Below are 26,287 nucleotides of genomic sequence, written 5' to 3'. Positions count from 1 at the left end.
TATATTATGCTGAGAAAGTTACATTAAAATGAAATAAGCAATAGGGTGGGTGGAACATCACATGGCATAAACAACTCCTATGACAAGGGTCTGAAAGGAATTTGGGAAAGGTTTGTGCAAGGAACAAAGTAGGAGTTAGCTGAAAGATGGGCCGTGGTCACAAGTGTAGGTGCTAAGCAGTGATATTCTGGGCAGATAGAGAGCCCCCATATCTAGAAAGATGAACTGAGGTGCACTCTATCCAAACTCATGTCCTGGCCCTCCCCAAAATTACAGGAAGCAACTCCAGAAACCAGAACACGCATTCTAAGTTTCAGACTGGAGACTGTTCAAGAGAAAGATGCACAATCAAGCACTTCCTAATGTCTGAGGAAAATTAACAATATGAAAGAAAGTTATGAAATATAAAAGAAGAACTAGCATCTGAAAAAAACAAAATTTAACCAAAAGAATAAAAACTTTAAATAGAATAATTAGTGTCCTCTAAGGAATTCAAAAGACTATTTATTCTAGAACAAAATCAGTCATTATGGATGAGAAACTATTAATAATTTTGTAATTTTAAAGTATGATAATCAAATAAAAGATTTAATAAATGTGTTGTACAGAAGAAAAGACTCATTTGAAGAGCTAATTCATAAAATGGAGAATGGAAAGTGATAAGAAAGAAAAATTTTCCAAGATGATGGAAACCATCTTGGAAAGAACACAAAGTATCTAACAGGATAAACAAAAAACAACTGCACACCCAGATGCATCTTAGTCAAATTTCCAAAGGAAAAAAGGGAAATCTTAAGAGATTCCAGGGAGCAAAAATAGGTTTCCTACAAAGGGATGGGAATCAGATTGTTGTCAGACTTCTCATTGGCAGCAATGGATTTAGAAGGCAATGGAGTAATATCTTCAAAGTTTTCAGTAAAAATTATTTTAAGGCTAGAGTTCTCTATTCAGCAAACTAGCATTCAAGTATGATAACAAAATAAAGGTAATTTTGGATATTTTATGGGCTGAGAAAAATCTACTCTATGCAAACCCTCTTTGAAAGAATCATTCAAACAGCAAAATGAAAAGCAATACAGAATAGGAAACTATCTTTGTGACCTTGAGAAAGAGAGATACTTCTCAAACAAGAACCCAAAGGCATAAACCATAAGATAAAATTGTATAGATTTGGTGTGATGGACTGAACTGTGTCGTTCCCCCCCACCAATTCATATGTTGAAGTCCTAACCCCTAGTACCACAGAATGTGACTGTATTTGGAAACAGTACTTTTAAAGAGGTAATTAAGGTTAATAAGGTCATTAGGATAGCCCTAATTCAATATGAAATGTCTCCTCGTAAGAAGAGAGGATTAGGACATAGACAGTTCAGACAGAGGGATGACCAAATGAGGATACAGCTAGAAGGCAGCCTTCTATAAGCCAAGAAGAAAGCCCTCAAAAGAAACCAAATCTGACAACACCTTGATCTTGGACATCTAGCCTCCAGAATCGTGAGAAAATAATTATCTGTTGTTTAAAACAAACAGCCTAAGGTATTCTGTTACGGCAGTCTTAGCAAACTAATACATTTAGGTAAATCAAAATTAAGAACTTCTCTTCAAAATGTCATCTCTACCATTACAGATGAAGTAAACAGACAGGTGATGACAGAATAAAAGAAGAAATTGAAAATATTAAAACTATCAAGGGATATGAAATAGCAATTCATAAAAGTTGAAAACCAAATGGCTAAGTAAATGAAGAAATACTTAACATCACAAATATTTAGAAAAATGGAAATTAAAACAATGAAATATCACTTTATACCTACAAAATAACAAAACTTAGAACAATTAAAAAGTTGGGGAATATCAAGTGCAGGCAAGGTTGTAAGGAAACAGGAACCCTGATGTACTACTGGTGTGAGTGTACACTAGAGCCACAGTTTTGAAGAACAATCAGGTGGCACTTATTTAAACTACATATGCATATATTCTGTGATCCAACAAAACCACTCCTAGGTAAATATTCCAGAAAAACTCTGGCACAGAGGTATATGCAAGACATACACAAGGTAGGCGACCTAGGTGTCCATTAGCAAGGGAATAGATGAATTAAAGTGTGGTTAGAGCATAGCGTGGAATATTATGCATTAGATAAAAGGAAAGAACTGGATGGGCATACAGCAATAAGAACAATCTTAAAAACAGTGCTGAGTGAAAATCTTAAGTAACAGAATGAGCTCAACAGCATATTACCATTATATAAACTAAAAACACATTACACACAAAATAATATATACTTTACAAGATACATCCATATATCCAGGAAAATATACCCAGCAAAAAACCCAGATACTTACATGAAAATGGGAAATGGGGGTAGGGATTAAGAATGAAGGAGAAAAAATAAAATAGGGCAAGAGGAGCTTTATAAAGACTAATGGTTAAAGTGCTAATAACCTGAGTTTTATTATTAAATCAACTCTCTGCTCCTAAGTTATACACAGACACACAATAGGGAATGTAAGAAGGAGGAAGATCTGAGATATAAGCAGCCGTGGTGAGTACAGAAATAAGTAAAACTAAGAGTTCAATCTCTCAGTGTAATTGTTGATGCATAATTTAAAAAAATTAAAACCACTCAAATCATTATTAGTGTTTATTACTTTATGGGAAGTGATGGGGTAGGGTGGAGTAGGTAAACACATATTAAGATTTTTTTCTTATTAAAGAATAACACTTGGATTTGGTTGATTCTAGGTATTGATAGACAAAGGTGAGTTTAAATATGTGGATTAAAAGGTCTAGGGTAACTATTGAAATGGAAATGAGATGTATAACTTTAAACAACTAGAGAAAAGTAGAATTAAAAGAAAACTCATTCAGTGCTCACAGGAGGCACAAAAGAAGGAAAAAAACATGGTAAGTAGAAAACATATGGAGAAGGAGATCAAGATGGTGGAACAGAGGGACGTGGAGCTCACCTCCTCCCACAACAGTTCTCACAGAATACCTACTAAAAGCTGGCAGAAGATCTCATAAAACCAAAGCTGCAAGAAAGATCCCCATGTAACCAGGTAGGTGGAAGGGAAAAGGGAGAAGAGGAATTGGGATGGGACCTGCATGCTTGGGAGGGAGCTGTGAAAGAGGAAAGCTTCCCTTACCCTGGGAACCTCCTTCACCAGTTGGGAGGTCCGCCAGGACAGACAAGGAGATTCAGAGGCCCGAGAGGAGAGTGTGGGAGCTGGCCTGCAGCCCCACAGTGTAGAGACTGACCAGCACAGATGGTCCTGGCCACGCTGCTGCATTTCCCAGCCCGAGACACGTGCCTGCTGGTGTGTGCGTATTGGGTGCTGCAACTTGGGCTTCAGAGAACAGACCCCGGGAAAGGACTACGTTTGGCTGTGCGGAGACAGCCCGAAGCACCTGGAGCATGGCCCAGCCCACAACTGGGGGCACATGCAGGACAGAGCGTGAGTCCAGCAGAGGAGCCCCACTGTCAACACTGGAAAGGAGGGGCATGGGTCCACCACAGCAGCCTTATTGTCAGCGTGCTCATAGCAGGTGTGGCTCTGGTCATTGCAGGTTCTGTGCACTTGGTGGGCCCATGGGCAGATGCACGCCTGAGGGATGTCTGAGCTGATTACCGGCAATCCCACTGCTGGTGCCTGCGATGCAGCTCTGGTGGGTTCTCACTGGCGGATTTGGGGGCCAGGACTGCACACACAGGCCTGAGGGCCATCTGAGCTGACTATCTGTGGGCTTAGGGGACACAGCTCCCGCAGGTTTATGCACCAGCAGCTTTGTGAGAGCACATGCGTGTCTAAGGGACCTCTGAGCTGAATATCGGAGCTCCTAAGCAGAGGCGACCACCCAGGACAATGTCAGCAACAGTGATCTTTGTGGGCACTCACACAGGGTGGCAGGTGGCATCATAGAATCACACGTTCTGGCAGATAGCTCCTAGGGAAGAACACTCAGTGGCTCTTTTCCCAATAGGAGCACTCCAGTCCCACTTACCACACACCACAGCTTAGAACCAGATCTGGGGGCTTCTACTCCAACAGCTGGGGAGCAGACCCTGCCCCCAACAGGGCTGAGACAAACAAAGAGCAAAGAGGAGGGCCTGCCTAATATCCAGTGCAGGCTCTGGTCACCATAACACCAAATGCACCCCCTTTATCAAGGGGACAAAGGCCAGCAGACCCTTAGGAAAGATGTGGCAGGCATCCATACTAAACACAGCCCTCGTACCAAAAATACTGGACACAAGCAGGCTACACAGGGATGCTCCCACATGAAAACAGCCCTTCAAGACCACAGTAGATAATTGTTTCTCCTAAATTCATAAAGTCTGAGATATACAAGAAAAATGAAAAAGCAGAGGAATTATTCCCAATTAAAAGAACAAGAGAAATCCCTTCAAAGAACAACAATGAAACAGACCTCTGCAGTCTACCAGACCCTGAGTTCAAAAAGGAGGTAATAAAAATGCTGAAGGAATTAAGAAGGGCTATCAACAGAAATGTGGATCACTGTAACAGGGAACTAGAAACTATAAAGAGGAGCCAATCAAAATTAGATAACTCAATTGCTGAGATGAAAACTGAGCTAAAGGCAATGAATAGCAGGTCAAATAATGCAATAGAACAAATAAGTGATTTGGAAGGTAGAATAACAGCAATCCACCCAATCAGAACAGCAGACAGAAAGACAACGGAAAAAAAAATGAAAGCAACATATGAGATCTATGAGATAATATAAAGCATGCCAATATATGCACAATAGGAATCTCAGAAGGAGAAGAAAGAGAAAGGAGATTTAAAATGTATTTGAAGAAATTACGGCTGAAAACTTCCCAAACCTAAAGAAGGAAACAGATATCCAGGTATAGGAAGCACAGAGGGTCCCAAACAAGATGAACCCCAACAGACCTACTCCAAGACATACCATAATTAAAACGGCAAAAGTTAAAGTTAAAGAGAGGATTCTAAAGGCAGCAAGAGAAAAACAAACTCAGTTACAAGGGAACTCCCATAAGATCAGCTGATTTCTCTACAGAAACTTTGCAGGCCAAAAGGGAGTTGCAAGATATATTCAAAGTATTGAAAGGGAAAAACCTGTAACCTAGGATACTCTACCCAGCAAGATTATCATTTAGAATAGAAGAATAGATAAAAAATTTCTCAGATAAGCAAAAACTAAAAGAATACAGCAATACTAAACATATCTTAAAAGAAATATTGAAAGGTCTTCTCTAAATAGAAAAGAAGCAAGAATATATAGGAAACGGAGAATCACAGTAGAAAAGGTAAATATATAAAAGGACTGAAGATCACTTAAATAAGCCAGTATATAGATTTTTAAAAACCAACCAAATTATATGAAAGCAACTATAACTACAGTGAACAGCAAAACGATAAACATGAAGATGTAAAATAGGACATCAAAATCATAAAATGTTGGGGAGGGGAGTAAGAAAATGTAGATCTTTTAGAATGTGTTTGAGCTTATATGACCACCAGTCTAAAGCAAGTAGATATGGATTAACATACTTGAAAACCAGGGTAACCACAAATCAAAACATACAATACACAAAAGCTAAAAAGAAAGGAACTCAAGCATAATACAAAAGAAAGTCATCAAACCACAAAAGGAAAACAAAAAGAAGAAGAAAGGAATAAAGAAGAAATACAAAATTGACTGGAAAACAAGATTTTAAATGGCAGTAAATACATACTTATCAATAATTACTTTAAATGTCAATAGACTAAATGCTCCAATCAAAAGACATAGAGTGGCAGATTGGATAATAAAACAAGAACCTACAATATCTGCCTACAGGAGACCCACTTTAGGGTGAAAGAGACAAAATAGACTTTAAAACTAAGGCCATAAAAAAGACAAAGGATGCTATATCATGATAAAAGGATCAATACAAGAAGAGGATATCACACTTGTTAACATATATGCACCCAAAATAGGAGCACCTAAATACATAAAACAAATACCAACAGACATAAAGGGAGAAATTGATGGTAATACAATAATAGTAGGAGACTTTACCACCCCACTGACATCAATGGACAGATCTTCCAGACAGAAAATCAATAAGGCAACAGAGATCCTAAATGACACAATAGGACAGTTAGGTTTAATTGATATCTACAGGACACTACATCCAAAAAAACCAGAATACACATTCTTTTCAAGTGCACAGGGAACATTCTCCAGGATAAATCACATACTAGTTCATGAAACAAGCATCAACAAATTTAAGAGAATACGAATTATTTCAAGCATCTTTTCTGACCACAACAGCATGAAACTAGATATCAACCACAGAAAGAAAAATGAGAAAAAAGCAATTACACGGAAACTAAACAACACGCTATTAAAAAACCAATGGGCCGACAGTAAAATCAAAGAGGAAATAAAAAATATCTCAAGATAAATGACAATGAAAACACAACCATACAAAATCTATGGGATGCATCAAAAGCAGTTTAGAGGAAAGTTCATAGCAATACAGGCCTTCCTCAAAAAAACCAAGAAAAATCCCAAATAGACAACCTAACCTACAACCTAAAAGAATTAGAAAAAAACAAACAAAACCTAAAGTCAGCAGAAGAAAGAAAATAACAAAGATCAGAGAGGAAATAAATAAAATAAAAAAAGAATAGAAAAAATATCAGTAAAACTAAGAGCTGGTTTTTTGAAAGGATAAACAAAAGCGACAAACCTGTGGCCAGGCTCACCAAGAAGAGTGGACCCAAATAAACAAAATAAGAAATGAAAGAGCAGAAATAACAACCAATTCCACAGAAATATGAATTCCATAAGAAGATATTATGAACATATATATGCCAACAAAATGGACAACTTAAAAAAAATGGACGTTTCTAGAAACATACAGCCTACCAAAACTGAATCAAAAAGAAACAAATAATCTAAACAGACTGATCACTAGAAGTGAAACAGAATCTGTAATTTAAAAAAATAACAAAGGGCTTCCCTGGTGGCACAGTGGTTGAGAGTCCGCCTGCCAATGCAGGGGACACGGGTTCGTGCCCCGGTCCAGGAAGATCCCGCATGCTGCAGAGCGGCTGGGCCCGTGAGCCATGGCCGCTGTGCCTGTGTGTCCAGAGCCTGTGCTCCGCAACAGGAGAGGCCACGGCAGTGAGAGGCCCGCGTACGGCAAAAAAAAAAAAAAGAAAAAATAACAAAAACAGGGCTTCCCTGGTGGTGTAGTGGTTGAGAGTCCACCTGCCGATGCAGGGGACATGGGTTCGTGCCCAGGTCTGGGAAGATCCCACATGCTGCGGAGCGGCTAGGCCCGTGAGTCATGGCCACTGAGCCTGCGCGTCCGGAGCCTGTGCTTCGCAACAGGAGAGGCCACAACAGTGAGAGGCCTGCATACCGCAAAAAAATACCAAAAAAACCCCACAAAAAAACAAAAACAAAAGCTCCCTGCAAACAAAAGTTTAGGACTGGATGGCTTCACTGGGGAATTCTACCAAAGGTGCAAAGAAGAACTTATACCTATCCTTCTCAAACTCTTCCAAAAGCCTGAAGAAAAGGGAACACTCCCAAAGTCATTCTATGAAGCCACCATCATCCTTATACCAAAACTAGACAAAGACACTACCAAAAAAGAAAATTACAGGCCAATATCTCTGATGAATACAGATGCAAAAATCCTCAACAAAATATTAGCAAACAGAATCCAACAACACATAAAAAAGATCACACACCACAATCAAGTTGGATTCATCCCAGGGTTTCAAGGATGGTTCAACATACGCAAATGAATGTGATACACCACATCAACAAAAGAAATGACAATAACCACACAGTCATTTCAATAGATGCAGAAAAAGCATTTGATAAAATTCAGCATCGATTCACGATAAAAACTCTCACCAAAAGTGGGTATAGAGAGAACATATCTCAAATTAATAAAAGCTATTTATGACAAACCTATAGCCAACATAATACTCAACTGTGAAAAGCTGGAAACCTTCCAGCTAAAATCTGGAACAAGACAAGGATGCCCACTCTCACCACTTCTATTCAACACAGTATTGGAAGTCCTAGCCACAGCAATCAGATAAGAAAAAGAAATAAAAAGTATCTAAACGGGAAGGGAGGGACTTCCCCAGTGGTCCAGTGGATAAGACTCCACGCTCCCAATGCAGGGGGCCCCAGTTTGATCCCTGGTCGGGTAACTAGATCCCACATGCATGCCGCAACTAAGAGTCCGCATGCCGCAACTAAGAAGTCTGCATGCTGAAACTAAAAAAAAAAGAAAAAAGATCCCATGTGCCAAAACTAAGACCCAGCACAGCCAAAATAAAAAATAAATAAATAAATATTAAAAATAAATAAATAAACTGGAAGGGAAGAGGTAAAATTGTCATTATATGCAGATGACATTATACTATATACAGAAAACACTAAAGACTCCACAAAAAAACTACTAGAACTGATAAATGAATTCAGCAAGGTAGCAAGATACAAGATTAACATACAGAAATCAGTTGCAATTCTTTACGCTAACAATGAGATATCAGAAAGAGAAAGTAAAAAAAGATCCCTTTTAAAATCACATCAAAAAGAATAAAATACTTAGGAATAAACATGACCAAGGAGGTGAAAGACTTATATGCTGAGAACTATAAAACATTGATAAAGGAAATGAAGATGATTTAAAGAAATGGAAAGATATACCACGCTCTTGGATTGGAAGAATTAATGTTGTTAAAATAGCCATACTATCCAAAGCAATCTACAGTTTAATGCGATCCCTATCAAATTACCCATGACATATTTTACAGAACTAGAACAAATAATCTTAAAATTTATATAGAACCATAAAAGACCCAAAATTGCCACAGCAATCCTGAGGAAAAAAGAACAAAGTTGGAGGAATAAGGCTCCCAGACTCCAGACAATACTACAAAGCTACAGTAATCAAAACAGCATGGTATCGGCACAAAAACAGACATATAAATCAATGGAACAGAACAGAGAGCCCAGAAATAAACCCACACACCTATGGTCAATTAATCTTTGACAAAGGAGGCAAGAACATACAATAGAGAAAAGAAAGTCTCTTTGGCAAATGGTGTTGGGAAAGCTGGACAGCCACATGTAAAGCAATGAAGTTAGAACACTCCCTCACACTATACACAAAAATAAACTTAAAATGACTTAAAGACTTAAATATAAGACATGACACCATAAAACTCCTAGAAGAGAACATAGGCAAAACATTCTCTGACATAAATTGTAGCAATGATTTCTTAGGTCAGTCTTCCAAGGCAATAGAAATAAAAGCAAAAATAAACAAATGGGACCTAATCAAACTTGAAAGCTTTTGCACAGCAAAGGAAACCATAAAAAAAAAACAAAAAGACAACCTACAGAATGGGAGAAAATACTTGCAAATGACGCAACTGACAATGGGTTAATATCCATAATATACAAACAGCTCATACAACTCAATAACAAAAAATAAACAACCCAATCAAAAAAATGGGCAGAAGACGTAAATAGACATTCTCCATTGAAGACATACAGGTGGCCGACAGGCACATGAAAAGATGTTCAATAATTGCTAATTATTAGAGAAATGCAAATCAAAACTACAATGAGGTATCACCTCACACCAATCAGAAGGGCCATCATCTAAAAGTCTACAAATAATAAATGCTGGAGCAGGTGTGGAGAAAAGGGAACCCTTGTACACTGTTGGTGGGAATGTAAATTGGTGCAGCCACTATGGAAAACAGTATGGAGGTTCCTTAAAAAACTAAAAATGGAGTTACCATATGATACAGCACTCCTGCTCTTGGGCATATATCCAGAAAAGATGAAAAACTCTAATTCAAAGTGAAACATGCACCCTCAATGTTCATAGCAGCACTATTCACAATAGCCATGACATGGAAGCAACCTAAGTGTCCATAAACAGATGAATGGATAAAGAAGATGTGATACACACAAATAGAGGACTACTCAGCCACAATAAAAAGAAAAAAACATGGAAGCAACCTAAGTGTCCATAAACAGATGAATGGATAAAGAAGATGTGATACACACAAATAGAATACTACTCAGCCATATAAAAGAATGAAATAATGCCATTTGCAGCAACATGCATGGACCTACAGATTATACTAAGTGAAGTAAGTCAGACAGAGAAAGACAAATATATGATATCACTTGTATGTGGAACCTAAAAAATAGTACAAATGAACTTATTTACAAAACAGAAACAGACTCAAAGATATAGAAAACAAACTCATGGTTACCAAAGGGGAAGAAGGGAGAGGCATAACTGGGAGTATGGGATTAACAGATGCATACCACTATATATAAAGTAGATAGACAACAAGGATTTACTGTATAGCACAGGGAACTATTTTCACTATCTTGTAATAAACTAAAATGGAAAAGAATAGGGAAAAAAGAATATAGATACATACATATATATGTATAACTGAATCACTCTGATGTACACCTGAAACTAATACAATATTGTAAATAACTATATTTTAATTTAAAAAAGGAAAAAAGGAATATATATTAAACATTTAAAAAAAGAAAATATACACTACTGATGACAGAAATAAATCAAAACATCAATAATCACAATGTGAGTTAAATTCTTCTATTAAAAGAAAAAGACCCATATTGGGGAAAACAGGAGGGTTACATTGTTTTTGAGATATTCCAAAATAAGTGTTCATATCAAACAAAATGGAGGCCCAGGCTGAGGCCAAAAGTATTAAGATAAGGTGGAGTATTTTACAGTGATTAAAAGATACAATGTACTAGGTAACAGTCATGATCCTCATAATGGAACTTAACCAATTTAATAATAAAAAGCACCAGAAACATAGGAGATACTGACAAACCCACAATAGTGGTAAGAGACTTTAGTATACCTGGTTCCAAAGTTAACAAACCAAGTAGACACAAAAATAATCTTGGGGAAAGTCTGAATAACATAATTGTGCCAATTATTAAGCTATTATTTTTTACTTCCAAACCCACCCTTCTCTATTCTGCTTTGGGATGTTGGAGCTGGGGTTCTGAAAACCATTTTTCTGCTTTGACAGCTGCTTTCCTGTTAGACTCTGACAATAGGGGTTGGGGCTAGAAGGAGACTGCAAAGCTGGAAGAGAAAGAAGAGGCTTGCTTCCACCAGTCTGCTTCCCATGGGTTTCCTGACTGCTTGTAATATGAATGTCGCTGGAGTAATGTCACTTCATCCCAGCTTCAGCAAGTCTCTTCCCAGCAGCAGCTGAATCCAGTTTGCAGTTTTCCAACCTTTATAAACCAGCTTCAGGGATACCAGCACCAGCCAGTCAGTCTCCTCCTTGCAGAGATTTGGGGTCTCAGCTCCATGAGGCCCCTCTGAGCTCAGAGACACCAGCAGCCAAGCTCTAAAGGGCTTCTCTTCCAAGCTTCTGAATTTTAATAATTCCAACCTCTTCCCACAAAGGAAAGCCCAGGCTCAGATGGCTTCATGGTGAATTCTTCCAAAATTTAAGGAAGATATAATCTCAATCTTATACAAACTTTCCCAAGCAACAGAAAAACAGTGAATATTTCTCCAAATGCATTTTATGAGGCAAACATAACTTTGACTGTAAATCCTGACAAGAACATTATAACAAAAGAAAATAATATACCCACATATCTTCTGAACATAAGTTTTAAAATCCTTGACAAAATATCAATCAGCAAGTTAAATCATGACCAAGTGGGGTTTATCCTGGGAATGCAAGGCTGGTTCAGCATTCAAAAATTGATATAAAATAAACAGGTGGGATTATATCAAACTAAAAAGCTTTTGGACAGCAAAGGGAACCATCAACAAAATGAAAAGACAACGTACTGAATGGGAGAACATATTTTTAAATTCTATATCTGGACAAGGGGTTACTATCCAAAAATATATTTTTAAAAAACTCAGAAAACTCAATAGCAAAAAAAACAAACAATCAAGAGAATATGAATAGACATCTTTCCAAAGAAGACATGCAAATGGCCTACAGGTACATGAAAATATGCTCAACATCACTAATCATCAAGGAGAAGGAAATCAAAACCACAATGAGATATTACCTCACACCTGTTAGAATGGCTGTTATCAAAAAGAAAAGAAATAACAAGTGTTGGTGAGGATGTGGAGAAAAGGGAACTGTTGTGCACTGTTGCTGGGAATGTAAATTGGTGCAGGTATTATGGAAAACAGTATGGAGGTTCATCAAAAAAACTGAAAACAGAGCTACAATATGATCCAGAAGTTCCACTTCTGGGTATTTACCCAAAGAAAATAAAATGCACCCTTATGTTCATTGCAGCATCATTTACAATAGCCAAGACACAGAAACAACCTAAATGTCCATCGATGGACGAATGGATAAGGAAAATGTGATTTTATATATATGTACACGCACACATATGTAAATTATTCAGCCGTAAAAAAGAATGATACCTTGCCATTTGCAACAACATGGTTAGGCCCTGAAGGCATTATGTAAAGTGAAATAAGCCAGACAGAAAAAGATAAATACCATATGATCTCCCTTAAATGTGGAATCTAAAGAAAAACACAAAAACCAACCCAAACCAAAACAAAAAAATTGAGCTCATGGATATAAAGAACAGACTGGTGGCTGCCTGAGGCAGGGGGTGGGGGATGGGCGAAATGGGTGAAGGGGGTGAAAAGGTACAAATTCCCAGTTATATATGGGAATGTAATGAATATAGCACAGTGACTATAGTTAACAATGCTGTATTGTGTATTTGAAAGTAGCTAGGAGAGTGGATCTTGAAAGTTCTCATTATATGAAAAAAATTTTTTTGTAACTAGGTATGGTGACAGATATTAACTGAACTTAAAAAAATCAATGTAATGAACCATATTAATAGATTAAAGAAAAATCACATGATTGTCTCAAAAGATGCAGAAAAAGCATTTGACAAAATTCAATACCCATGCATAATAAAACCTGTCAGCAAACTAGGAAAACAAAGAAATTTCTTTAATCTGATAAAAGGCATTTACAAAAACATCTACAGCTAACTCATAATTTTGAAATACTGAACAGTTTCCCCCTGAGGTTGGGAACAACACAAGGATGTTCACTATCACCACTTCTCTCGACATTGTACTAGAAGTCTTAGCCAGTGAAATAAAGAAATAAAAAGGCATAAGAGGCATAAGATTGGTAGAGAATAAATGAAATGGTCATTATTTGTAAACGTCATGATCGTGAACATAGATAATCCGAAAGAACCTGCAAATGACTAAAAGTGATAAGTGAATTTAGAAAGGTTACTGGATACATGTTCAATATTGGAAATGAAATATAAAAAAGCAATACCATTGATGATAGCATAAAGAAGACCAAATACCTAGGAATAAATCTAATGAAAGATATGCATAACCTTGCCATTGAAGCCTACAAAGCATTGTTGAGAAGAATTTTAAAAGATCTAAAAAATGGTAGGATATATTATTTTAATGAGGCAATTCTCTCCAAATTGGTCTGTAGGTTCAGTGCAATTCCAATCAAAATCCCAGCAGGATTTTGTCTGGAAGTTGATAAGCTGATTCTAAAATTTGCATAGAATTTGCATACTGTTTGTATGCAAATGTATTACAATACCTGTAGCAATTTTGAAGAATAACATCACAGCTGTAGAATTTCACCATCAGTTGTCAAAACTTGTTACAAAGCTACAGTCGTTTAGATACATACACTGTCACCTGCCTTACCACAATGCCTCCCCAACAACTCAGTGGGGAAAATGATACAGTCTTTTCAACAAATGGTGCTGGGTCAATCAGATATCCACATAAAAGAGTTAACTTTGACTCTACCTCACACTATATACAAAAATTAATTCTAGATAGATCATAGACCAAATGTAAAAACTAAAATAATCAAGCTTCTAGAAGGAAATATAGAAAAATATCTTCATGGCTTGAGACACGCAAAAAAGTCTTGATCAGGAAATAGAAAGCACTAACCATAAAGATTGATGAATTGGATTTCATTAAAATTAAGAACTTCTGTTCACCAAAATTCACCAGTAATATGAAAAAGCAAGCCACAGACTGAGAAAAGATTTTTGTGATATATGGATCTACCAGGAACTTGTATCCAGGATACATAAAGGACTCAAATCAACAACAACAACAAAAAGGATACACAACCCAATTTAAATACAGGCAAGAGGCGAATAAGCACTTCCAAAAGAGGATATCAAAGTGACCAATAAACATATAAAAATGTACTCAACATCATTAGTCACTTGAGAAATGCAAATCGAAACCAAAATGAGATATCACTACCTATCTACCAAAACCAGTAAAATGCAAAAGACTGATGGTACCAAGTATTGGTGAGGATATGGAATAACTGGAAATCTCTTACATTAATATGGGATTGAAAATTGCTACAACCCCATTGGAAAAGTATTTGGCAGTATCCACTAATGCTAAACAAACTTTTACACTCTGTGGCTCAGCAATTCCACTCCTGGGTATATATCCAACAGAAACAAGTGCTATGTCCACCAAAAGATGTGTAAAAAAATGTTCACAGCAGCTTTATCCATAATAGCTCCCAAATAGAAATAACCAAAATGTCTATCGACAGTAAAAAGTGTAAATAAATTGTGGTATAAATGGAATAAATAAGAGAAAAAAAAAGAGTGAACCACTGACATAGGCAAAAACATGAATGAATCCCACAGATTTAACGTTGAGTGATACATGAATTTCAAATCAGGCGAAACTCATCTGTGTTGACAGAAGTCAGAACAGTGGTTATTCTTAGAGGAGATACTGATTGGGAGGTTACCACATGGGATGCTGAAAACGTTCTATATTGTAATATGGGTGATAGTTAAAAGAGTATATATATGTAAAAACTCAAGCTCTGCACAAGATTTCTGTATTTTACTCTATGTAAATTATTTCTCAATTTAAAATAAATATTAAGGAAAAACAGTGTGATATTGGCACAGTAATAGAGAATTAGATCAGTGGAGCAGAATATGTAATCCACAAATACACTCATGCATTAAAGGGATTTTGGTTTATAATAAAGGTAATGTTTCTTTCATTTTCTGCCTCCAAATGTTGCCATCTGGATGTGATTCTTGGGGCTGTGGTAGCAACCTTGAGACCTCAGTGGGAACCAGCCTAAAAGAACAAGCAAGAAGGACAAGCAAGCAGGCCAAGGATGGAGAGGAGGGGATGGAAAGAGCCTGAGCCCCTTGAGAATATCAATGCACCCCAGAATTAGCCATCTCTGGAAAGCCTTACTTCTCAGTTTCTCGTTATTTAAGATAAAAAGGAAAAAATCCACTTGTAACTGGGTTGTAAAAGCATCTTGACTGACAGAACCAGTTAGGAAGTCATAGAAATAGTTCATGTAGGACCGCGATCTCCCCTGGCCCAGCAGTTGAAAAGCAGCAGCTCCCCAGGGAGCCACAGACTCTCAGAATAAACTCTTGGAAGCTTATTCACACCATGGGGCTAGCATCTGCAACAAGTGGTATCACTAACCTGTCCGGTCAACATCCTTTTTCATGGGCAGTACAGTATAATCTGGTTGGTCATCCGAGGCCTCAAATATCCACGACTTGGGCTGCAGCATGGATTGGGGCTCTTTCCTGGGACTCCCCCTGCCTCCAACCCAGTCTCCAGACCCATCTCGGAGCTGAACCTGCTGTAGGTACGGGATCCGGAAAATCTTGTTTCGGTCCAGGCTTAACTTCTTCAGTCTTCAATTAAGGAAAGTGAATACAGAATCACAGCAGTAATGATACCTCAGGGACATTTACCAAGCAACTTTAGGGAAAGAACACGGAATCAGGCTTCGACAGTTACTCCTCTTGGGTGACCTTGAGCCAGTGACTTACCCTCTCTGGGCCTCAATGTCCCTATCTCTAAAATGGGGATAGTATTTATTAACCTTTCAAGGGTCTTGTGATGATTAAATGAGACAATATGTAAATGCTGCCACAAAGTAGTGTTCAGTAAATGGTATTTGAATCCAAAGTAAATTTTCCAGGGATCTAAAACTTAACCATTTAAATGCCAGCATTTCATTACTTTAACCAAATATAGTCAGCCCTCCATATCTGTGGGTTCTACGTTGGTTGAATCTGTGGACGCAAAACCCAGATACAGAGGGCCAACTACAGGTAGAGCTCAGAGTTTAACTTACCTTTCTGATTCTGATTCTTTTTTTTTTTGGCTCCTCTCGTAGGGTCAGGATCCCATATCTCCTCCTACCCTCCTTTCTCTTTACTGCTTCTAATCCAGTCACATGATCAGAAATATCTTTACTGATGCCTCACTTTTTGGCTTGAGCTAAAGCTCAGAGGGGAGATGACTTACCCATGGCCACACAGCAGAGATAAGTGATGGAGCTGAGATTTAAACCCAGGCATTTTGGCTTCCAGAGCAGCACTCAAGGTGTGAGCAAGGCTGGGGGTTATAGAGGGCCCTGCAGAGAGAGGCTTGTAGCTTTACCTCCTGAGCCCGGCCAGGCTAGCAAAGCAATTGGGGTTGGAGAGTTTGTTGTCATCTAGCATCAGTGTCTCTAGCGCTGGGAACCTCAGGATGTACCTCTTGCTGGTCAGCGATGTTACACATGCCTCCCTGTGGGTGCAAAGACCTTGGGTAATGAACAAGGGCAGGGGACAAGCTCTACCACTCCCAGGAAGAAATGGAGGATAGGAAATCAATCAAGAGGCCTAACCAGCTTGGGAACTTCTCTAGTGCCCAAGAGGGGTTTCCGCAGTGAGGGACCAAAAGGTGTAATTCCCTCTTCAACTGACCCCCTTCCCCAAACCCCACTCACACATACAATCTTTTGTATGGAGAAAGGTTGCACATATTCACTGATGGACTCAGTGAGACCAGTCTGCAGCAGGATGGAGGGGCACTAGTAATATTCATGGAAAACACCAGGGTGACAGAGTTAGGGGAAGCATTCTGTAGGAACAACACTACACAATTTTGGGTCAGGGCAGACTCCCAAGTATGCTGTGTCACCCCAAGAAGTGGTAACCATGGAAGTACCAGGAGACAATGCCCTTGGCAGACATTAAGTGGGGTAAGGTAGGATGGATGAAGGGCACCATCCCTAGCCGCAGTGAGGCTCTCCTCTAAAGTGACTTGGTAAAGTGCACACATCAGTATGGAATTGGGAAGTCTTTTCTTAAATTCAAACTCTCTGAGGATTCCCAGAGACACTTGAGAGTGGGGTTTAACAGGCTGAGGTCCTGAATCACACAGGTGGGGCAGGAAGTGGTGGCATCATTGATGGTGGTAGTACCATCAATGATGTGACCTCATTTGTGTCCCCAGGTGGATGAGGCCTAGGTATTTATTTTTAAGCGTACGAAAGGCAGATGACTCACATCGTGTTTTCATTCCTCCCTCCAACTCCATCCTCTGTATACACGAAAACAAACACATAGGGATATCCAGTCACAAAACACACATACACATATGTAAATCACAGACGTGCCTACAATAAGAGGACAGGAAAGCAGCCTTTCTTCTGAGCCTACTGCATTCCTGGAATTGTTAGCTGTTTCATACATGTCATCTTAGAATAGCACTGAGAAGGACTGGTGTTATCCATCTCTTTTTCAGATGAAGAAATTCAAACTCAGAGTCACTTGCCCAAAATCTCACAGCCAGAAAGTGGTAGAGCTCAAACTCGACTCCATACCCCAGGCCCTTTCCACTGCAGCACCTGCCTGTCACATCACATCTTCAAGCTCTCTGTGGATTAAAGGGTGGGGAAGTGGAAGGGTAGCTGTTGGCTAGTCTGGAGAGAACTTGACAAACGTAGGCAATGAGTTCAAAAGTCCAAAAGGACTGTAAGAGTACACCTAAAGGCAGGAATATTTCAAAGATGAATTTAGAGACAGCATATAGCCAGCCGTGTAGTCATTCATTCATTCATTCATTCACACTCATGAATTTCTTCAACACATATTTGTGGAGCCAGGGACTGGGAATACAAAGAGAAAAAGAACACATCCCCCTCTCAAGGTGCTTATTAGACTCTCGTGGAGGAGATGGATGCACAGCACACAGTGAGACAAATGCTACAGCAGAGGCAGGCATGAAGCGTGATGGGAGTCACCCACCCTGGTGGGGAGGACCCAGGGAAGGCAGTGTTTAAGCTAAACCATGAAGAATGGAGAGGGAGGGAATTCCCTGGCAGTCCAGCGGTTAAGGGTTAAGACTCCATGCTCTCACTGCTGAGGGCCCGGGTTTGAGCTCTGGTTGGGAAACTAAAATCCCATAAGCTGCATGGCGTGGCCAAAAAAAAAAAGAATGGAGAGGGAATTTGCCATGTTATGAAGAACTGCGAGAGAGGGAGAGGAACAGGAGAAAAATCATTGCTTTGTGGCTGGAGCTGCAATATTTTTAGGAGCTCTGGCCGGTCATGTGTGGCCCATCACGGGGCCCAGAGAGAGACAGATGCTCACCTGTAAAGACAAATGGAGTAAGTCACAGAGACGAGCATATGTGAAAGCTGAGAGACAGAACTTCTGGGCTGTTCCACAATGCTCAGGACCTACATTCAGTATGTCCCTAAGTCATGGCTGTTAGATGCCCCGTTGTTCTTATAGTAAATTCCTCCTTTTTTGTTACTCTAATATTGATGGATTTCTGTAGATTATAACCATGATAGTTCTGACTAAGAAAAAGGCACAGGTCAGATATGGTTTCCAAAAGAGCCCTGGCAAGGTGTGGGGGAAGAGGCTTGAAGTCCAAAGACCAGAGAAACTCAACAGAGAAGGAAAGAAGCCTTTAGTTCATGGTACTTTTCAGGGTCATGGACAACTCTTTTCCTCTTCCTGAAAGGACCAACTTTCATACACTGACGTTTTAATCTACCTGAAAGCAATTACAGGACAGTGCCCAGAAGCTCTGTTGATTTATAAATAACTAGCCAATCTTTATTTTACTCCAGTGGAATATGAAACAGCTAAGAAATAAGCCTTCAAAAAATTCCTCTTAAGTCCCTAATAAACCTTTTTAAAGTTCAACTCTAATTATAACATAGAGAAGTTTCATTCTGTCTCTAAAATAGATGTCTTAAAATAGGGGGGCCATCAATAGATAGGTGAGGAAGACAAGATGCAAAGCTTCACAGGAAAGCATCAGACTCCCCCAGTGAGCCCTTGCCGTGGCAGTTTTGGGAGAAGAGCTTTTTGAAGTGGCAGGCGTCTGTCAGTAGTGGAGAAACCGAGGTTTCCAGCTGTTCAGAGTAGTGCTATTTTTATTATACCTTCTCTTGGCAAAAGGAATTGATACGATTTAAAATCTGATAGCTTTAATGGAATTTTTTAGCAGGTAGAAGTATGTCCCAGTGGTTGGATTCCCATTCAGGAATGGGAACTCATGTCCCATATTAGAAAAAGCATGGGAGTGGGGATCAGGAGCCCTGCGCTCTGGTTCTGGTGGTGCTACTGCTTTGCTTGCTGTGTGATTTCTAGGTGGTGTCAAGCGTCTCTGGGCCCAGTCAGTTCCTCCCTCTATCTATATGATGGAAGAGGATTTCTTTTACTTTACATTGTAAGACTTTGGATTAGGCTAAAATTATTGTTCAACAGACTAGACCAAGGACTATAGCAAACAAGACGAAATTTAGCAAACATTAATGTTTGTTCAAATTCAGTTCAGCTTCTGTGATAAGATACAGAAAACCCACCATGCAAACACAGGATGAGGGAGACATGGCTTAACAGCTTGCTTGTGTAAGAAAGGACTTATGATGTGGCTGCTAAAAGCTAGTGCTCTTTCAAGTGGCATTATTAGGAATATAGTGATGAGAAAAAAGGAGGTCACAATGCCCCTCTGCTCCGTGCTGGTCAAGCCTGAGAGCCGACTCTTGAGGTCCAAGGGGGAAAGGGAATAGGCCTAATGGGAGAGGCAAAGTATCAGCTGTCAGTCAAAACAAGAGAGCAGTCTAAAGATGGAGTAGGTCAAATATGATTCCCCTAACTCACCCAGACAAACCGTAATCTACCCGGAAATGGAGATATAAATAGTTCAGAATAGATGAGGTATGTTGTGAAATGGAAAAAAGTAAGGAGAACAGAGGATGGAGAAGTAGGCAGAGTCAGGTCGTGAAAAGCCTTGTAATCAATGTTAATGGAGTTTAGAATGTTGGGAAGCTGCTGAAGGACTTTAAGCAGGGCGGTGATAGAATCAGATGTGCATTTTAGAAACATCACTCTGGCTGATGGTGAGGAGGATGGACTGGGAGGTGAGAAACTGGAGACTGAAACCAAACAGGAGGATAACAGAAAAGGGCAAGTTTAAGAAAAATTTAGGAAGTACAATTCACAGAATCTGGCGACTGAATGGATGTGCAAGGTGAGGAAGGAAAGAATTCAGGCTGCTGACCGTGTTTCTAGCCTGCACAACTGCACAGCAGATGAAGAGGAGTGCCCACCACTGAGGACAGGGACGCAGGAGGAGGAGATGTTGGCATGGGCCTGTGTCTGATGAGTTTGGTATGATATGCAGGATACATGGGCGTATAGCTCAGAAGACAGAAGTGAAGTAGAGAAATAACTAAGACTTGGGAAGGGATGAGACCACTAAGAAAGACTGTAAAGATTAAGAAAAACAGTGGGTTGAGAGTGGACAATGGGGGACCACCAAGATTTAAGAGATTGGCAGAAAAGGGGAATCCATAGAGCATACTGAGTGTGGACAGATGTGCAGGGAGGAAATGACAATAGTAGTTGTCTGGAGTCTCATCGCTTTCAAAGCATAATTATTTCAGTTGATACTCTGATGTAAGCAGGAGTACATTTATTCTCCTTTTCTTATATGTAAAGAACTAGGAAGTGCAGAGTGGTGGAGACTTGCCTTACTTTATGTAATAAGACTTTCTATTTGAAAACAACTAGAATGATGAATAAAGTATAAAAAGAAAAAAGACCCATCATTTAGAGCTACCATATGATCCAGTTATCCTGCTCTTGGGGATATATCCAAAGAAAAACCATACTTTGGAAAGATATATGCACCCCAATGTTCATTGCAGCACTATTTACAACAGCCAGGTCATGGAAGAAACCTAAATATCCATCGACAGATAAATGGATAAAGAAGATGTGGTACATATATACAATGGAATATTACTCAGCTATAGAAAAGAACAAAATAATGCCATTTGCAGCAACATGGATGGACCTAGAGATTGCCATACTGAGTGAAGTACGTCAGAGAAAGACAAATATCATATGATATCACTTACATGTGGAATCTAAAAAAAGAGTACAAATAAACTTATTTACAAAACAGAGTCACAGATGGAGAAAACAAACTTATGGTTACCAAGGGGGAAAGGAGGGGGGAGGGATAAATTGGGAGATTGGGCTTGACAGATACACACTACTATATGTAAAATAGATAACTAATAAGGACCTACTGTATAGCACAGGGACCTCTACTCAATACTCTGTAATTACCTATATGGGAAAAGAATCTAAAAAAGAGTGGGTACGTGTATACATATAACTGATTCACTTTGCTGTACACCTGAAACTAACACAATATTGTAAATCAACTATACTCCAATAAAAATTATAAAAATAAATAAATAAAACCATGTAAGAGATGCAAAGACAGTAAGGAAGTAGTGTGCCAAAATCTAAAACTCCAGAGACAGAAACTGAGCACAAGAAGCCACTTTTGCCTTAAGGATATTTGCTGATCTTATACAAAGAGAAGGCAGGCATGTAACTGGAGACCCCCCACATGAATCTGGGATCCTAAAGAGAGGTCCCCTCAGGAGAGAGTGAACCAGAACTAAACCCATTCCCCTCATCCCACAACCAGGGGAAAACTGCCTTGGAGGGAACAGAGAAGGAGAGGGGCGAGGGCAGGCTGGTCCTCTTGAAAACTCTAGCCCAAATTTGGATTGTCAGAGTGGTTCCTAAAATATCCAACTAGTTTAGTTTAGTTTAAAATGGTTCCATACCAGGCACCTAGGCACCTGGCCAAAATAAATGGAAAGGCTTTGGGTCCTGCAGACTAAATAACGTGAGGCAACTCTCCCCTAAGTATAAACTATAAAATCCAGACAAAATATATACATTAAAAATAATCTTCTTTAAGACATCTGGGAACTAACAAGCTGTGAAAAGTTGGGGGACCAAGATTTAGAAGAAGGAGGAAACCCAAAGGGATTCATGTACCATTTGGGGCCACTTTTCCCCTACGGCTCCCTGCTAACTACAGAAGTGGGTGAGAGGCTAAGAAGCTGAGCAGAGATTCTGACAACCTTGTTAGCCCAGGAAGCCAAAAATTGGAGTCCAGGGTGTGCCACAGAAAGGGAGCCCTAATCAACTGCCCCTGTTTTAAGTTAGGGCAGTGGAGGACTAAATCCTAGGAGGAAGTGTGAACTAGAAACAGTGTGTTCCTTGCAGGGATTGAAGACTAGCTTCAAACAACTTCAATTTCTGTAAATGAATTAAGACGATTTGGAATTATTGGTTATCTATATAACCAAAAACTCTAGATCTGGTGAGAAAAAAAAGTGATTTGAGTTGCCCGAAGGGACAGTCATGGTCTCTCATTCAGTTCCTGACTATTTACATTTAAATTAAAACTAATTAAACTTAATAAAATGAAATATTCAGCTCCTCAGTCACACTAACCACATTTCAAGTGCTCAATATGACTAGTGGCTACCATACTGGACGATGCAGATACAGAACATTTCCAACATTACAGAAAGTTCTAATGAACAATGCTTTCAAGGATTACTAGTTACTAGAAAATATCTACAAATTGGTGTTAATGTCTGGGGATATGAAAGGCATGGGTGGCCCACCATGCAAACTGGGGGATTGTGAAGATCTGATGGGAGAATGGAAATTTAGCCTGTGAATGGACCCAGTGAAGTCACAAACCTACTGTGTGGTTATATCCCCAGTTCCTGAAAGTATAAACAGACATACTAAGCAACTGACAGAATAACCACACTTTTTTTACTGACCAACAAAGCGAGGGCTATTATAATAGGAGGGGCCAAACTGAAGCCCTAGGAATTTTGCTTCCAAAACAGTAAACCAAAAATAATTCCACAACCCTGAGGTAACTGCAGAGATTACTGTATACACTGAACAATGGAAAAGTATAAGGATAGTGAGTCCTATGACATCCCTCTTTAACTTGTTTATTTGGCTTGTGCAGAAGACGGGTCTTGAGTAATTACTGTAGATTACTATCAACTCAATCAAGTGGTGATTCCAATTTCAGCTGCTGTTCCATATGTAGACTTTTCTTACTGTAGCACATCAACACAGCCCCTAGCACTTGTGATACAGCTAAGGACATGCCAGATGTTTCTTTCTCTTTATCAATGAACAAGAACTACCAGAAGCTGTATGCTTTCACCTGACAGGGACAGCAGTATACCTTTGTTCTCTTCTCTGGGGGCTTCATCAACTCTTTAGCCCTATTATAATCTATTGCACAGGGATCTTGATTATTTTGGTATTCCACACAACACCATGTTGATTGGAGCTGATGGGCAGGAAATTCAAATACCTCAGATGCCTCAGTATGGAGTGTGCCACACGATGGAGGTAAACCTTGTAAAAATTCAAGGAACTGACACCTTGATTAATTTCCTTGATGTCCAGGTATGTGGAGCATGTTAGAATATACCTCCAATGTGAAAGACACCTTTTACCACCTGCTACTAAGAAAAAGGCACAAAGCTTTGTTGGGCTTTTTTGATTTGGGCAGCTACGCATAAAACATTTGTGCTATTCTGATCCATTTACTCAGGCTGCCAGTTTTGTGTGGGATCCAGAGCAAGGCAAGGCTCTGCAACAAGTCCAACTGCCATGCAAGCTGCTCTTTGGGCATTATGTCTTTGGCCAAGGGCATTGGGTGTTATTACTCGGTAGGTCCAGCTGTGCTGTAAATGTCTAAGGCTGCACAGATAGGGTTACCATACATCCTGGTTTTCAAGGACAGTCTGAGTTTTCACCTGTTATTCCAAAATAATTAATAGTGGTACTTTTCCCTCTCAACTGTGTCTTGGTTTGGATAATAAATTAATGGTTGCTCATTCTATGAATAGAGCCTTTTAAAGGCACCAATTACAAAAACATTTTTGAGCAAAGTTATGCTCTATTCTGCAGACAACTATTTTCCTTATGAAAAACAGTTTCTGGCTTACTACTGCATGTTGGTAGAGACTGAACACCTGACCATGGGACACCAAGGTGACCATGCCTCCTGAGCTGTTCAACATGAACTGAATGTGCAGAACTCCCTCATCAAATGAAAGCAACATTGGAGATGAGGCTCAAGCAAACCTGGAAAAGTTGCATGAACTAATATTGCTTAGATTCCTGTGATACCTACTCCTGCTGTACTGTTACTTCTCCATCAACCCATAACAAACGTCCTATGACCATTGGGTGTAGGAGAAAAATCTGCAGCTAGGTTTACAAATGATTTTGCATGATATGCTGATACTAACCAAAACCAGACTGTCGCAGGATTATAACTCCATACAAAGGTGGCTCTGAAAGACAGGGGAGGAGAAATCCTCCCAATATGTAAAACCTAGAGCAACATATCTGATTGTTCATTTTTCTTGGTTGGCGAGTAGCCAGAAGTACAGGTCTATGCTGATTCATGGGCAATGGTTTAGCTGAAGAGTCAAAGTTTGGAAAAAATAATGTAAAACTGCTGACAGGGAGGTCTGAGGGGAAATCATGTGAACAGACCTCTCAGGATGAAAAGGATGTGTAAGGACTATTTCTATCCTATGTGAATGCTCCCAAAAACTTCCACTGCAGAGGAGACTCTCAGTGATCAGGTGGACGAGATGACCCATTCCATGAATGTCAGTTGGATACCCTGGTGCTTTCAAAATGGCCTTGGCAGCAGGGAAGGAGGCTACACACTCCCCCTCAACAAAGCACATCTGCCTACCACCCCTGCCAAGCACCCACAGAGGCCAATGCTGAGACCCTAACATGGCACCATTTCTGGGAGGATTAGCCAGTCACCCAGTAGGAGGATGACTACAGTGCACCTGCCTTCATAAAAGGGGCAGTGATTTTTTTTCTTACTGAAATAAATATGTATTTGAGATGGTTTTTCCATCCCTGACCACAATGTTCTGCCAGCATCACAATCTATGGACTTCAAGAATGTCTTATTATTCTGGTAGCACACATAACATTCCTTCTAACCATGGAACACATTTCATGGCAAAGAAGTACAATAATGGGCTCACAGACATGGAGTTTAATTTTTTACCATGTATTCCATCATGCAGTAGTAGCTGACCTAATAGAATGTCAAGTTAGTCTTTTGACAACTTATTTATTGCACTAGCTAGCAGACTACCCACTATGAGGTTGGGGTGCGGACTTACAGGATGGAGTGTCACACAAACTAGCAACCAAGACTGATGCTGTTTTTCTCACAACCAGAGCATAAGGGCCTAGGAATGAATGAATGAAAATGAAAGCAGCTCCTCTTATAATTATACACAACAATCCACTTGCAGCTTGTAATTCCTGCAGGTTTGAGCTCTTGAGTTAGAGGTCTTAGTTTCCTAGGGAGGAACACTTTTACAGGGGACACAAGAATAGTTCCACTTAACTGGAAGTTAAGTTCACTACTGGCCACTGGGGCTCCTCATTCCACTGAATCAACAGGCAGGAAAACAGGGGTTTATTATATTGGCTAGGTGACTGATATTGATTATCAATAGGTATGATTAATGCTATACCTTGAGGGCAAAAAGGAATATGTTTGGAATCCAGGGAATTATCTGGTGTTCTTTTTTTTTAACATCTTTAATTTCTTTCATCAGTGTCTTACAGTTTTCTGCATACAGGTCTTTTGTCAACCTAGGTAGGTTTATTCCCAGGTATTTTATTCTTTTTGTTGCAATGGTAAATGGGAGTGTTTCCTTAATTTCTCTTTCAGATTGTTCATCATTAGTGTATAGGAATGCAAGATTTCTGTCCATTAATTTTGTATCCTGCAACTTTACCAAATTCATTGATTAGCTCTAGTAGTTTTCTGGCAGCATCTTTAGGATTCTCTATGTATAGTATCATGTCATCTGCAAACAGTGAGAGTTTTACTTCTTCTCTTCCAATTTGTATTCCTTTTATTTCTTTTTCTTCTCTGATTGCCGTGGCTAGGACTTCCAAAACTATGCTGAATAATAGTGGT

At 39.4% G+C, this 26,287-nt stretch overlaps 1 protein-coding gene across 6 annotated transcripts in view; it reads right to left on the bottom strand.

Moving 5' to 3' along the window:
- The window catches only part of XRRA1 (X-ray radiation resistance associated 1), a 105,292-nt gene that overhangs the window by 48,275 nt on the left and 30,730 nt on the right, over positions 1–26,287 (bottom strand). For 4 of the 6 annotated variants that reach the window (XR_003683738.2, XM_028501624.2, XM_007101439.4 and 1 more), the window contains 2 exons: positions 16,556–16,684; positions 15,584–15,801 (listed from right to left, as the gene is read on the bottom strand). Coding sequence is in view for 5 of the 6 variants with exons in the window: in XM_007101439.4 (XP_007101501.1) it covers positions 15,584–15,801; positions 16,556–16,684 (347 nt within the window). In the remaining variant the exon portion in view is untranslated. The other 2 variants (XM_055091651.1, XM_055091650.1) reach the window with 2 other exon arrangements.

Source organism: Physeter macrocephalus, chromosome 16 (genome assembly GCF_002837175.3).
Source record: "Physeter macrocephalus isolate SW-GA chromosome 16, ASM283717v5, whole genome shotgun sequence".
Classification (NCBI taxonomy): Eukaryota; Metazoa; Chordata; class Mammalia; order Artiodactyla; family Physeteridae; genus Physeter; species Physeter macrocephalus.
Note: the sequence above shows the minus strand (reverse complement) of the source record. Positions and strands in the feature narration are given on the sequence as shown.